At 46.4% G+C, this 12,981-nt stretch overlaps 1 protein-coding gene across 1 annotated transcript in view; it reads right to left on the bottom strand.

Annotated features, from left to right (window-relative positions):
* Nucleotides 1-2,000: 2,000 nt before the first annotated feature.
* The window catches only part of SUCLG1 (succinate-CoA ligase GDP/ADP-forming subunit alpha), a 28,911-nt gene continuing 17,930 nt past the window's right edge, over nt 2,001-12,981 (bottom strand). Inside the window, exons 7-9 of the mRNA XM_075261631.1 lie at nt 11,242-11,393; nt 5,017-5,205; nt 2,001-2,249 (exon numbers count right to left, since the gene is read on the bottom strand). Coding sequence (XP_075117732.1) covers nt 2,223-2,249; nt 5,017-5,205; nt 11,242-11,393 — 368 coding nt within the window. The 3' untranslated portion in view covers nt 2,001-2,222. The remainder of the gene's footprint in view (nt 2,250-5,016; nt 5,206-11,241; nt 11,394-12,981) is intronic.

Below are 12,981 nucleotides of genomic sequence, written 5' to 3'. Positions count from 1 at the left end.
GACAGATGGAGGAAGACTGGTACCATATTTCTCTAGTCCCTCGAAGTGGTCTTGGGGCCTACACGTTATAGGGTCAGAGTTATAACCTTGTTGATGGCAGAGAGCGAGCTTCGCATAGAACAAAGCGGCACACGCCACTGCTGGGCCATACACCTTGAAGGAAACCCATAACAGATAGCCGCCATAGATTTCTAGCATCGTGTATGACAGATTTCTATTGTAATAATCTGGAGAGGCCATAGTCACACCCTCTTTTTGGGAACGTGGCAACGGCAGCACAAAACTAAGCCTGTACAAAATATGAGACTTTATGCCTTCTATGCCAAAAAGTATGACACAATAAATCTGCCCTACAGACTTCAGGCTTTGCCCTCCCTACACAAACTATAGTACAGATATATAGCTCACTTTCAGGCAAATCGCTGCTTTGGTACCCCTTGGACTAAAATGTAGGACAGTGCGCAGGGTCAAGGTTCATGCCCACATAAGACCTTCATGCCTACATCTACCGTATTTTCCGGACTATAAGGCGCACATAAAAACCTACGATTTCCTCAGAAATCGTAAGTGCGGCTTATAGTCCGGTGCGCCTTATATATGGATGGAAGCGGCGGCAAAGTCTGCGTGCCGCTTCCATACATACATAAAAGGCACCGTAAGGGTGCATTCACACTACGGAACGCCGGCGTGTATCACAGCCGTACACGCCGGCGTTACAGCAGGGCTGCCGGACACTTCCCATTCATTTCTATGGGAGCCGGCATGCGAGCGCTCCCTATAGAAATGAATGGTAAAAAAGCAGTCCATTCATTTCTATGGGGAGCGCTCGCATGCCTGCTCCCATAGAAATGAATGGGAAGTGTCCGGCAGCCCTGCTGTCACGCCGGCCTGATACAGAACGTGAAACTTACCGAGCGGTGCAGGGCGGGCGGGCATTCAGGCTTCCTCTTCCTACAATGTTCCGTCCTTCTCCTCCGGCGCTCGCTGATAATGGCCTGGGCGCATGCGCAATATCATAATGCTTCTACTACGGCTACTGCGCATGCGCCCAGGCCATTATCAGTTCGCGGCGCCGGAGGAGGAGGACGGAACATCGGAGGAAGAGGAGGCCTGAATGCCCGCCTACCCTGCACCGCTCGGCAAGTTTCACATTCTGTTTCAGGCTTTTATTTTAAAACGGGGGAGGGTAGTTTAATATAACTTTTACGGTTGGGCTCTATCAGCATGATTTTGCTGATAGAGCCCCTCCTCGCCTGCCGAGCGCTTCCAATAGAAGCGGCTGGCACGCGGGGGGTTAAGCGGCCGCTGGCAAAGTCTGCCTGCCGCCGCTTTCAATAACATATAATGCGCACCGGACTGCGGCTTATAGTCCGGTGCGCCTTATATATGAACCGAGACGGACTACAAGGCGCTCATGGGCAATGCGGCTTATAGTCCAGTGCGCCTTATAGTCCGTAAAATACGGTAGTATATCTCCTAAGTGTACAGTCTCCAGTTAATGTATGTGTATATATACGCACAAGCCAGCAGAGTAAATGTAGACATGGAGGAGGCGGAGAAGAGGAAGTCAGCGCGGTGCAGCCTCAGCCAATAGCTGTAGAGTAGGAAGTGATGTCACAGAGGAAAGTTGATGTCTTGGCAAGGCTTCCTAAACAGCTCAGCTACACTTAGAAGTAGTTCCATTGCTTGTTATGTTAAAGGGGGTTGTCCCATTAAAGACACTTATCACCTGTCCTGTGGATGAGGGGGTGATTGCCGAGTCCTCCAGTGATCCTAAGGACAGCGGGAATTAAAGCACTCCCACATCCCCCAAGGCTACCCTATGAGACCCTTGTCCTGTGGATAAGAAATAAGTGTCCACAACAGAACAACCCCTTTAAAAGGACCTATTGTGCACAGAACCTGAAACAAGGGCAGGCCTACAAAACAGGCCTTCAATGTCACATGACCCTAGTCGATGCTTCGGCCTAAGGTACGCGCTTCAGTCAAAACGAAACCCGTTTTAGGATCCAAAATAACTGGTAATATTTATTTAGGAAGGCTGTACAGTCTAGTGAACAGATCCACACAGAGATCCTCCTGATGTCAAGAAAAGGCTAAGATAACGGTTATGGCTCCACATGTGGATGTGCAAAGACAGCGGTGCCGAACGAGAAGATCTGGACGAAAAGAAACAACGCGGACGTGATGATGTGCCGAGGCTGGCGTCCTCCTCTCCACACTTACAGCATTTTCCTCTTCTCGAATTCCTGCGGGGAGATAAATAATGTATGTTAGTGACATGGAACAAGCTCCAGGCAAACGCCGCCTTCAGATTAATACCTGCTAATTTTTTTAGGTAGTGTGGGCGCAGTGATGAAAACGGACGCATAGCAGCACTCCAGGACGCTCCTAATATATGGCAAGGTGAAGGACGCTTGCAGCGCTTGGTGGAGGCACTTGGGTATTTGCATGTAGTTGCAGATCTGCCACCTATCACCTCGGTAAATCACACCTTGCTTAAATTAGCACACAAGACGTCCACAGCGCTCTGCAACAAAAACCTTACAAATTGGCTCTCAATCTGCCTGTCACCGGCAGCGTCTGGTGGAAGAGCTGTACTCTGCTGCCATCAAGTGTAAGGCGCACGTCCCTGAAGCGAGTCGTTCCGGACTGCGGGAACATCCCCACCATCACTGGACAGCGAGGATCTCTACTACACGTATACTCACTGGATAGCCACTGCTGTTAGGAGAACATTGCAGCCCAATCAATCCCCAAGAGGGGGGAGGTCTCACAAAAATAGCCCCTGTCCAAGTGCATTACTCAACCCCCTATTGTAGAGGAGATTTCTAGCAAAAAAGCAGCTTCATCTGGAGATCTATTTATATTAAAAGGGATGGCGTCACCCCAAAATGACCCCATTATAAACCATCTTTTTATGTTAAAGGGATCCTATCATTTAAATCCTGTTTTTTGCCAGTATGCAAATGAGTTGTCTCACAGCACTGGGGGCAGGCCCCATCGCCCATTTTCTTGTGGACGGTGGTTATGCGCCGTCGGCTTTGCCTTAAGCCTAGAAGTTTGACCGCCTGCGCCGGAAAATGACACGTGAAGAGGACGTTATTGAAGAAGATGGAGGCGGCGTTGGAGATTTCTCTTGCAGCATTGGGGACCGCCCCCAGTGCTGTGAGACAACTCATTTGCATACCGGCGAAAAACGGGATTTTAACCGAACGGCGGCGCGGAGAAGACATTTAAAAGGTAGGAGAACAATAGCCTTTCTTAAGGCTATTCCTGCGTGATAGGAAGAAAAAAAAAATTGAGTTTAAAGGATAGGATCCTTTTAAACATAAGATTTTTTGATTATTTTATCATATTACTATTAAAATATATATATATATATATATATATATATATATATATATATATATATATATCTATTATTAGATCTTGCAATTTTCACTCTGACCACTACGCCAAAAAAAAAATTGACCATGGCAAATTTTATAAAAGTTTTTACGGTATTCAACTCATGTATATCACAGACAGGATTACAATAGAAGATAACACCATTGTCCCATCACTAAACACACTAGTCACAATAGATGATGTCTCTGCTTATCTCCTCCTCCCCACTACACCTCTAGAAAACTTTCCCCTAGACGTTAATGAGTCAGCTCCAGAGTGAGTGTGTGTGAGAGTGTATATATATATATATATATATATATATATATATATATATATATATATATATATATATATATATATATATATATATATATATATATATATATATATATTTTTTTTTTAATTTATTGCATACCCCAACAAGATTTTTTTAATGCGGTGTGGCCAAATAAAAACAAAAAAAAAACAAAAAACCCTACCACCATTTCACCCCCCTCACCTCCAACCGTACACACCAACACTCCCCTTCTCCAATATCCTACTACTATGACTCCATTGCAGCTTAGTTTTCCCACTGGTCTCTACTTCCTGAACCCCTTTGAAATACAGGAAATGCAGCTCATGTGGCCAACTAGTGGTTACAGGTGGTATTACACCACAGAGAGGCTACAAAGCTTGGTCATCAGCAGATCACCGGGTGAATGAGCCAACGCTTGTCCATCGGGTGATTGTGTATTAGGCTGATTGTATGAGCCTTCTTTCCCAATAACAGCCTGCATAATTTGCTGTGACTAAGAAGGGTCATCGCTAGGGCAAGTGACTGGCTGTATGTTAAAGAAGGACCAGATGCACCACCAGTAGATATGCGAAAATACCTTCTATTACTGTTCAACCCATTTACTCGCTTAAAAAAAATAAATAAAAAAATCTTTTCAAAAACATCAGTTCCAAGTCTGTAAATCTAGCGAGTTCCTGCTCCTTGGTTTCCATTCTACATCCGACTACCTGGTAAGTTGCTATTTTGAGAGAAGGAAAAACGAAAAAAAAAAAAAAAAACCTGCAGAAATATTGTGCTGCAAACAGATAACAAGGCAGACGATCACCTAGAGAACACATTCCGGATGAATATGACAATTACACGTTATTAAAAAGAAAAACCGAAGCCGTTTTCAGCCTTGAAATACCTCCAACATCGCGGGATGAATGTTTCCCAAGTAGCGGGACGAGTGCGCCGTTTCCTGACAGCTGTGCTGTAATATACAGATTTTTTTTTTTTTTTTGTGTTTTCCCTTTTGCCATTTGCTCGCTTCTGTGCCAAATGCAATTTTAATTCTAAACAATTACGTTTGGCTCACGCTGAACGGTGTTTTTCTCCGATAAGGGCTTAAAAGAAGGGACGTGCGGCACGGCTGGGCGCTCCGGCGGCTCTTAAAGAGCCTGCGGGTGAAGGTGAAAATCAAATAAAATAAAAACCTAAGTCTTGTATTGTAGCCAGAAGAGCTGGTGACGATTAAGAATGGAACGAGGAGATGGAAGCGCGCACCAGGCCAACAATCATGGCTGAATTATACTGAATGGCTCGGAGAGTCGCTGCTGAGAACGGAGGGAGGGGGACAGTGTTTTTACCTTGTGCATGGTGCTTCCGAGTTGGGCAGGAGACATACTGACAACCACGCCGGCTCTCTGCAAGGCTGCAATCTTCTCTTTCGCTCCACCTTTCCCACCAGCAATGATGGCGCCAGCGTGTCCCATCCTCCTGCCGGGAGGGGCGGTCAGACCAGCAATGAAAGACACCACAGGCTTAACATTGGAGCCCTGTTACATACAAAGGAAAGAGATAAAATAGTAAAGGTCAATCACGTACAAAAGTTTCCAGTTGTGCGAATCACCAGACCCCAGTCACAGTGAAAGGGAAATTTTTTGGTTAGGCAATCACACATAAGAAGATGCAATAAACCACATATGACACAATGCTAAAGTGTAACCCCAATAAAACGGCACGACACAGTGTCACACCTCCTGTAGGCCGCCATACAATTACTACTGCAACGTCATCAGTTACGGCAACTATGGCTGAGGAACCAAGCGGAGGATTTGGAGCTCTGAGCCCGAGAAAGACTTATGAAATACAACCTAGGGTTACCCTAGTGCTCGTTCCGTTGTTCTGGTCCGTCAGGAGACCCAAACAACGAAGAGGTGGGCAGCTATAACAGCGATGACACACAGAGCCCCGTGGACCACACCGACTATAATGGATTCAGTTGGTGGGGGACAATTTGAAACCCAAAAGCGGCAAAAAAAAAAAAAAAAAAAAAAAAAAAAAAAAGTTCACCGTGCATAACTTTTTTTTTTCCTCCAATACTTATTGGTGGCCACAGGCTCATCGGTGCAGATATGGCCAGTGTGTGACAGGAGCCTGTCTAGCCATCAGCAGTGCGATAGGAGCCAACACTTCAATGGGGTTTGCAGGCACGGCCGGAGGTTACAGTCCCAATGACGTGAATGAAGGGTCAATCACATAAGTGCACTGGTGGGCATTCACAAGATGGCTTTAGGGGTACTTCTGGGAACCCAGTGTTCAGACACAACCTCTTATCCACAGGATGGGGAAGGGTAGGGGGGTCTAGATCTGCTTTAGACTAGGCACCAAGTGAGCTAAAGTAATAGTAGAAGATCATGTAGATGACAGCTGACTACAAAACAAACTTAGGGTGCATTCACACTTAGTAAACGCTAGCTTATCTTGTAGAGTAAAATTACACTTGTAAATTTTGCTATCCCATTGACTTCAATAATATTTTTTTACAAGTGTAAAAATACGCCTGTAAAAAATACGCCTGTAAAAATACGCCTGTAAAATGTCATTGAAGTCAATGGGATAGCAAAATTTACAAGTGTAATTTTACTCTACAAGATAAGCTAGCGTTTACTCAGTGTGAATGCACCCTTAATGATATCTGAACGAGCTGACACAAACCAAACGGAGTCGATCCGATACGGTGCAGTGGACAGGTGAATACCATGGGTGGAGTGCATCTTAAAAAAAAAAAAAAAAAAAGGATTTTTGGACTCAATGTAAAATCCTTTTCTTGTGTTTACTGGGGGACACAATATCCCATGGGGCGCACCATGGCATATAGAACCACGGTGCTGTGTTCCCAAGTGAAATAAGCGAGGAAGGAGACTATTCCATAGCTTAGGTTGACCTTTGGGAAGCCTAACCAGCAGACGCTCACCCTCTGGCAGTCTTTGGTACACCCCAGCAACACCGAAATATGGTCACCTATCTACTTGATTGTGGGCCTCTAGACTCTCCCCAATGTAGGGGGGAGATATGGCCCAAGCTATTGGAGTTAAAAAGGGCTCTATCAGCAAAATGATGCTGTATGAGTTCCACGTATGCGTGAATAGCCTTTAAAAAGACTATTCAGGCTCCGCTAATCTTATTTTAAACCCCCCGCCCGTTTTGAAATAAAACTATAAAAACATATGTAAATCATACGATGGGCGGTCGTGCACGATCCGACGTTATGTTCAGTCCCTCCTTCTTTCCTCTTCCAGCAACATCCTCCTGTTCTGGCTCTTCCCCGCCTTCATCTTCTGTTTGTCCGGCAGGTTGTGTTCAAATCCTGCACATGCCCAGTAGCGCTCCCTCTGGAGGAGGGACCGAAGATGACGTCAGATCACGCACGACCGCCCACGTTCGGGTATCATTTACATCTATATTTTTATAGTTTTATTTTGAAACGGGCGGGGGGTTTAAAATTAGATTACCGGTGCCTGAATAGCCTTTGTAAAGGCTATTCACGCATATTTGGGGCTCTAGCAGCATAATTTTGCTGATAGAGCCCCTTTAAACCCCCCCCGTTTTAAAATAAAACTATAAAAACATATATGTAAATCATACCTTTGCATGCACGGGGGGCGGTCGCACGCCTACCTCTTCTTTCTTCTTGCAGCGACGCCCTCTGGTCCCAGCTCTTCCATGGCTTAATTCTCGTCTTCTTCCGGCTGATTGCTTGAAATCCCGCGCCTGCGTAGTAGCGCTTCCCTCCAGAGCGCTACTGCGCAGGCTTCAGCGCCATTTTTATCAATGGCAGATCGCAAGCATGCTCAGTTCCCTTAGAAGCCTGCGCAGGCGCGGGATTTCAAGCAATCCAGCCGGAAAAAGACAAGAATGAAGCCGCAGAGGAGCCGGGACCAGAGGACGTCGCTGCAAGAAGAAAGAAGAGGAAGACGTGCCAGAAGATGACGTTTGATCGTGCACGACCGCTCCCCTGTGCACGTTTAGGTATGATGTACATATATGTTTTTATAGTTTTAATTTTAAAACAGGCGGGGGGATGAAAATAAGATTAGTGGTGCCTGAAGGGCCTTTTTAAAGGCTATTCACGCATATGTGGGGCTCATACAACATAATTTTGCTTATCGAGCCCCTTTAAACATACAAAATCCCTTTCTACCTACGCTCTCTGAACACATGCATGCTTGGCTGAGCAATTCCGTGTATGGCACGGGTGGGGGTGAACCTGTGATGTACCCAAATGACGTCCTTCTCCAGTGACCACGGATTGGTCTCACCCCTCACACAAGCCTTCCGGGCAACATGGCACCAGCATGAGAGCACCAGTGCCAGGGGGATATGGATATAATTTTACTTTACGCCTCCCATAGGTTTCCCCAATTCCTGTATAACCCCTTTAAGGGTTTGAACGTTTCCTATTGAAATCAAAGGAGTAAAGAAATCTGGAACCCATCAGATGTGCACAGGAGAATTAATATTTTTTAGGTTTGGAAACGTGCACAAACTCAACACGAAAGTCTGCCTACAAAGTCGGCGATCAATGCAGAATAAGACGGCGTAATTGCAGAACAGCGAGTGCCTGGGGCGCGCGGCGGTGTTTGTTCTCACACGACGCGGCCTCATGGAAGGAAGAAACTACCTCAGGACAGAGACGAGCAGATGTCAAGCCCGTGTGAGAGCGTACACAGTCTGCGAACTGATGAACGAGCTGCGGCAACATTCCTAATCAAGGCAAATGGCGGATCTTTAATTCCCCCCAAAAAAACCTTAGAGAGGAGACTAAGCGCTCCCCTCTTCCCTGTGGTCACATAACTTCAAGTGTCAATTTCCAGCCGCCTCCCGATGTAATTCAATAGTCATTATAAAAAGTTACCGGGGTTAATTTTTTCCACTTTGTCTTTAAAGAAAAATAAATTGTTCACAAACGGCGTGAGAAAAAAACTGCACTAAATAAGAAAACAGAAAGTCAATAGGAAGGAGCCGGACCATGGATACAGGCGGAGGAGAAATACTGAGAGAAAATTACGAAACCGCTACGTTTATTAAAAAAAAAAAAAAAAAAAAAAAAAAAAATATTCATTAGTAGTGTTGAGTGAGTAGTATTCAATGACATACCTCGCCGGCATAGGAATGCGTGTAATCAGCCAGACACCAAGGGGTTAAATGCATCAAAATATTCGATGTGCTTAAAAGGCTATTCGTCACTTACCTTTAGAAGTGGTCTCCGCCGCGCCGTTCCTTAGAAATACCGGTTTTTACCGGTATGCAAATGAGTTCTCCCGCAGCGATGGGGGCGGGCCCCAGCACTCAAACAGCAATGAGGGTGTCCCCACCGCTGCCAGAGAAGTGTCTCCAAGCGCCGCCTCCTTCTTCGTCCTCCGCGTCATGTTCAATATCTTCTTCCGGCGCAGGCTCGTAACCTAGCAGAGCAGACTGCGCAGGCCACGGGAAGACTGCCACTAACAATATTGTGCAAGCGGCCATTTTCCCGTAACCTGTGCACCTGCGCAGTCTGCTCTGCTAGAAGTTAGGAGCCTGCGCCGGATGACATTGAAGATGACGCGGCGGACAAAGAAGGAGGCGGCGCTTGGAGACACTTCTCTGGCAGTGGTGGGGACGCCCCCATTGCTGTTTAAGCACTGGGGCCCACCCCCATCGCTGCGGGAGAACTTATTTTCATACCAATAAAAACCGGTATTTCTGAGAAACGGCGCAGCGGAGACCATGTCTAAAGGTAAGAGACAAATAGCCTTTCTAAAGGCTATTCCGACGTCTTATCCACAAAAAAAAAAAAAAAAAAAAAGTTTTAATGGGTAGAATCCCTTTAACTCCTTGGTGTTCGGCAGATTACACGCATCTCTATGCTAGTGAGGTATTTGATCAATTACTACTCAGAAGCCAAATAAGAGCGGATTTCAGACCCTCGTGAGCCACCGTAGAAGGGCGATCAATGGTTCAGTGCGAAACCAATGGAATGGTCTTAAACGGGAACCAGTCAAGAGAATCATACAGTCCGAACCACAGGCGGCATGAAATCCGGATAAGCTCCTTGTTACAAACAACTAGGCTTCTTGCTGACTTCTCCTCACCTGGCTTTGCCAGATTGACAGGTTTTTCCCTACACACAAATTGACAAACCTATCACTGAAGCTATACTAGGGAGGGTCACCCAGATAATTCCATTTCCAGCCAATTTTTTGGTAAGCGGAATGAAACGTCTGGCCAGTCTTTCAACTCTTCCTAAACTGGAATCAAACTGAGCCAGACAGCTGCAATGAGCCCATATAATGCAGTCTCTATTACAATGTAAATCCTGTCCCAATGCTGGTTCTAGTGCCCTGTACTTACAGCAGCATAGGTAGGTCTCTCCATAGTTCATTAGACTCGCTGTCGTGACCGGATTTGTGGCTGTATTGTATGCTACACACTAGAGTCACAAATCTCATCAGGAGAACACCGGAGAGGCAGATGCTGCTGTAAGCTCGGGCCACAAGACCTGACATTTGCACTTTAAAGGGATTCTACCATTAAAACCCTTTTTTTGTGGATAAGACGTCAGAATAGTCTTTAGAAAGGTTATTCGTCTCTTCCCTTTAGACGTGATCTCCACTGCATCGTTCCTTAGAAATACCGGTTTTTTTACCGGTATGCAAATGAGTTCTCTCACAGCATTGGGGGCGGTCCCCAGCACTCAAAAAGCGATGGGGGCGTCCCCACCGCTGCCAGAGAAGTGTCTCCAGCGCCACGTTATCTTCAATGTCTTCTTCTGGAGCAGGCTCGTAACTTCTAGCAGAGCAAAGCAGACTGCGCAGGCCACAGGAAAATGGCTGCTAACAATACTGTGCAAGCGGCCATTTTCACGCGACCTGTGCGCATGCGCAGTCTGCTCTGCCCAAGGCCTAGAAGTTACAAGACTGCGCCGGAAGAAGACATTGAAGATGATGCTGCGGACGAAGGAGGCGGCGGCGCTTGGAAACACTTCTCTGGCAGCGCTGGGGCCCGCCCCCATCGCTGCAAGAGAACTCATTTGCATAATGGTAAAAATTGGTATTTCTAAGGAACGGCGGCGCAGAGACCACGTCTAAAGGTCAGAGACGAATAGCCTTTCTAAAGGCTATTCCGACGTCTTATCCACATAAAAATGGTTTTAGTGGTAGAATCCCTTTAATACAGGCCATATAATATGGATGTATTGCCGTCATCTGGATACGACTTTATATTGTTTTGTGGAAGCTTCTCTTTGAAAAGATCCTGTCAGGACAATTTGGGACAGTAAACCACACACAGGTCCTTATGGATTGCGGGTTTAGTGACCCAAATCATAGTTGTAGAGCACCAAAAAAAAAAAAAAAAAAAAAAAAAAAAGTGTGACCTCAAAATCAGACTACATAGAGCTTGTGTGTAGTCTGTTACGATGGAAACAATGTTATATACTTTGTAGCAATCAAATACATCATAACTAAAACAAAAGACGTACATGACCTGACCAAGTTAGTATAAAAGGAAAGACAACCATGTGACATTGGCCGAGCGCCCCGAATACTTACAGTGTTGTGTTCCTTCAGGTACTCAGCAGCATTTTCCTCGGCACTACCTCCAATCTCTCCGATCAGAATGATGCCTTCTGTCTTGGGGTCCTGTAAGAAGACCTCGAGGCAGTCGATGAAGTTTGTTCCATTAAAGGGGTCTCCACCGATACCTTAAGGAACAAGACGGAAATTGTGTTATATCCCTGCGGCGCCACCACTGGAGAAATTAGACATTGCACAGTCACCATTAAAAGGAATAGGGTGCCTGTTTTAGGTTTGGTCCTGAAAGGGGAAGCAGTTACCGTATATAGGGTTCTCCAGAGAGTTTCTATACTTCCTATGGCGGACAAAGCACAATTTTACGGGCTGTGTCATGTGATCAGAACCAGCACCTGGCCCCAGAGTCCCTTGGCCTCCTCTCTCCTCTGCAATGTATCATGGGGGCTAGTTTTACTATTATTATGAGGGCTTGTTGAGTACATCACTATACCAGGTGACTACCTATAAACACAGGAGAGGAAAGAGGAGGCCGAGCAAATGGAGGCCAATTCTGATCATGTGACCAGGGGAGGAACAAGACTGGTGAACCACGCTTCAGCCATGATATACAACCAAGTGGGTGGGGTTTAGAAACCCTCTGGAGGACCCTTTAAAGGGATTTTCCATCCCCCACAATTGTTTTTCATACTGATGGTCTATTGGAAGTTGCTTGTGGACGTGTATTCCAGGGAATTGTAGTGGCGCTCCTAATACTTGCCGCTGTGTCACTCATACTACTTGTATAGCAGCCGGACTACACACACTCCCCTTACACAAGAAATCTCCAGCACCCGCAGGTTGTTAGATCCTGCACAGATCAGCTCTTCTATTTTTCACATCCCATATCCCTATCCTATGAATAGGTCATCAGTACGAAAAATCGATTTGTGGCCGGCAAAACCCCTTTCATTGGCAGATTCACCAATGATTAAACCCTACACACTACAAAGGGTTAAAACCAAAGTAAAAATGTGCACTTTTTTCTGCACAAAAATCTGCAGCATATTCCGATTTCTCCTCACCACACAGGCAGTTCTGAAAACCCCTTTAACTTGCATTGTAACCCTGCCCTAGATTTGAGGTTGCATCGCAAATACTACACATCTGAACATGGTCTTATATTTCAGTTTCCTAAGACGGGTCTGGAGCATGAGCACCAGAGACTGTATAAAGGGGAGCCCCGAAACTGCAGGGAAAAAGACTTGCACGGACATTATAGTACACGGGGTCCACCAGACCTATTATAGTCTGAGGACACCTGCCAGGCCCCATTATAGCCTAAGGACGTCCGCCAGGCCCCATTATAGCCTAAGGACGTCCGCCAGGCCCCATTATAGCCTAAGGACGTCCGCCAGGCCCCATTATAGCCTAAGGACGTCCGCCAGGCCCCATTATAGCCTAAGGACGTCCGCCAGGCCCCATTATAGCCTAAGGACGTCCGCCAGGCCCCATTATAGCCTGAGGACGTCCGCCAGGCCCCATTATAGTCAGAGGACGTCCGCCAGGCCCCATTATAGTCAGAGGACGCCCGCCAGGCCCCATTATAGTCAGAGGACGCCCACCAGGCCCCATTATAGTCAGAGGACACCCACCAGGCCCCATTATAGTCAGAGGACACCCACCAGGCCCCATTATAGTCAGAGGACACCCACCAGGCCCCATTATAGTCAGAGGACACCCACCAGGCCCCATTATAGTCAGAGGACACCCACCAGGCCC

This window comes from Leptodactylus fuscus, chromosome 1 (genome assembly GCF_031893055.1).
Source record: "Leptodactylus fuscus isolate aLepFus1 chromosome 1, aLepFus1.hap2, whole genome shotgun sequence".
Taxonomy (NCBI): Eukaryota; Metazoa; Chordata; class Amphibia; order Anura; family Leptodactylidae; genus Leptodactylus; species Leptodactylus fuscus.
Note: the sequence above shows the minus strand (reverse complement) of the source record. Positions and strands in the feature narration are given on the sequence as shown.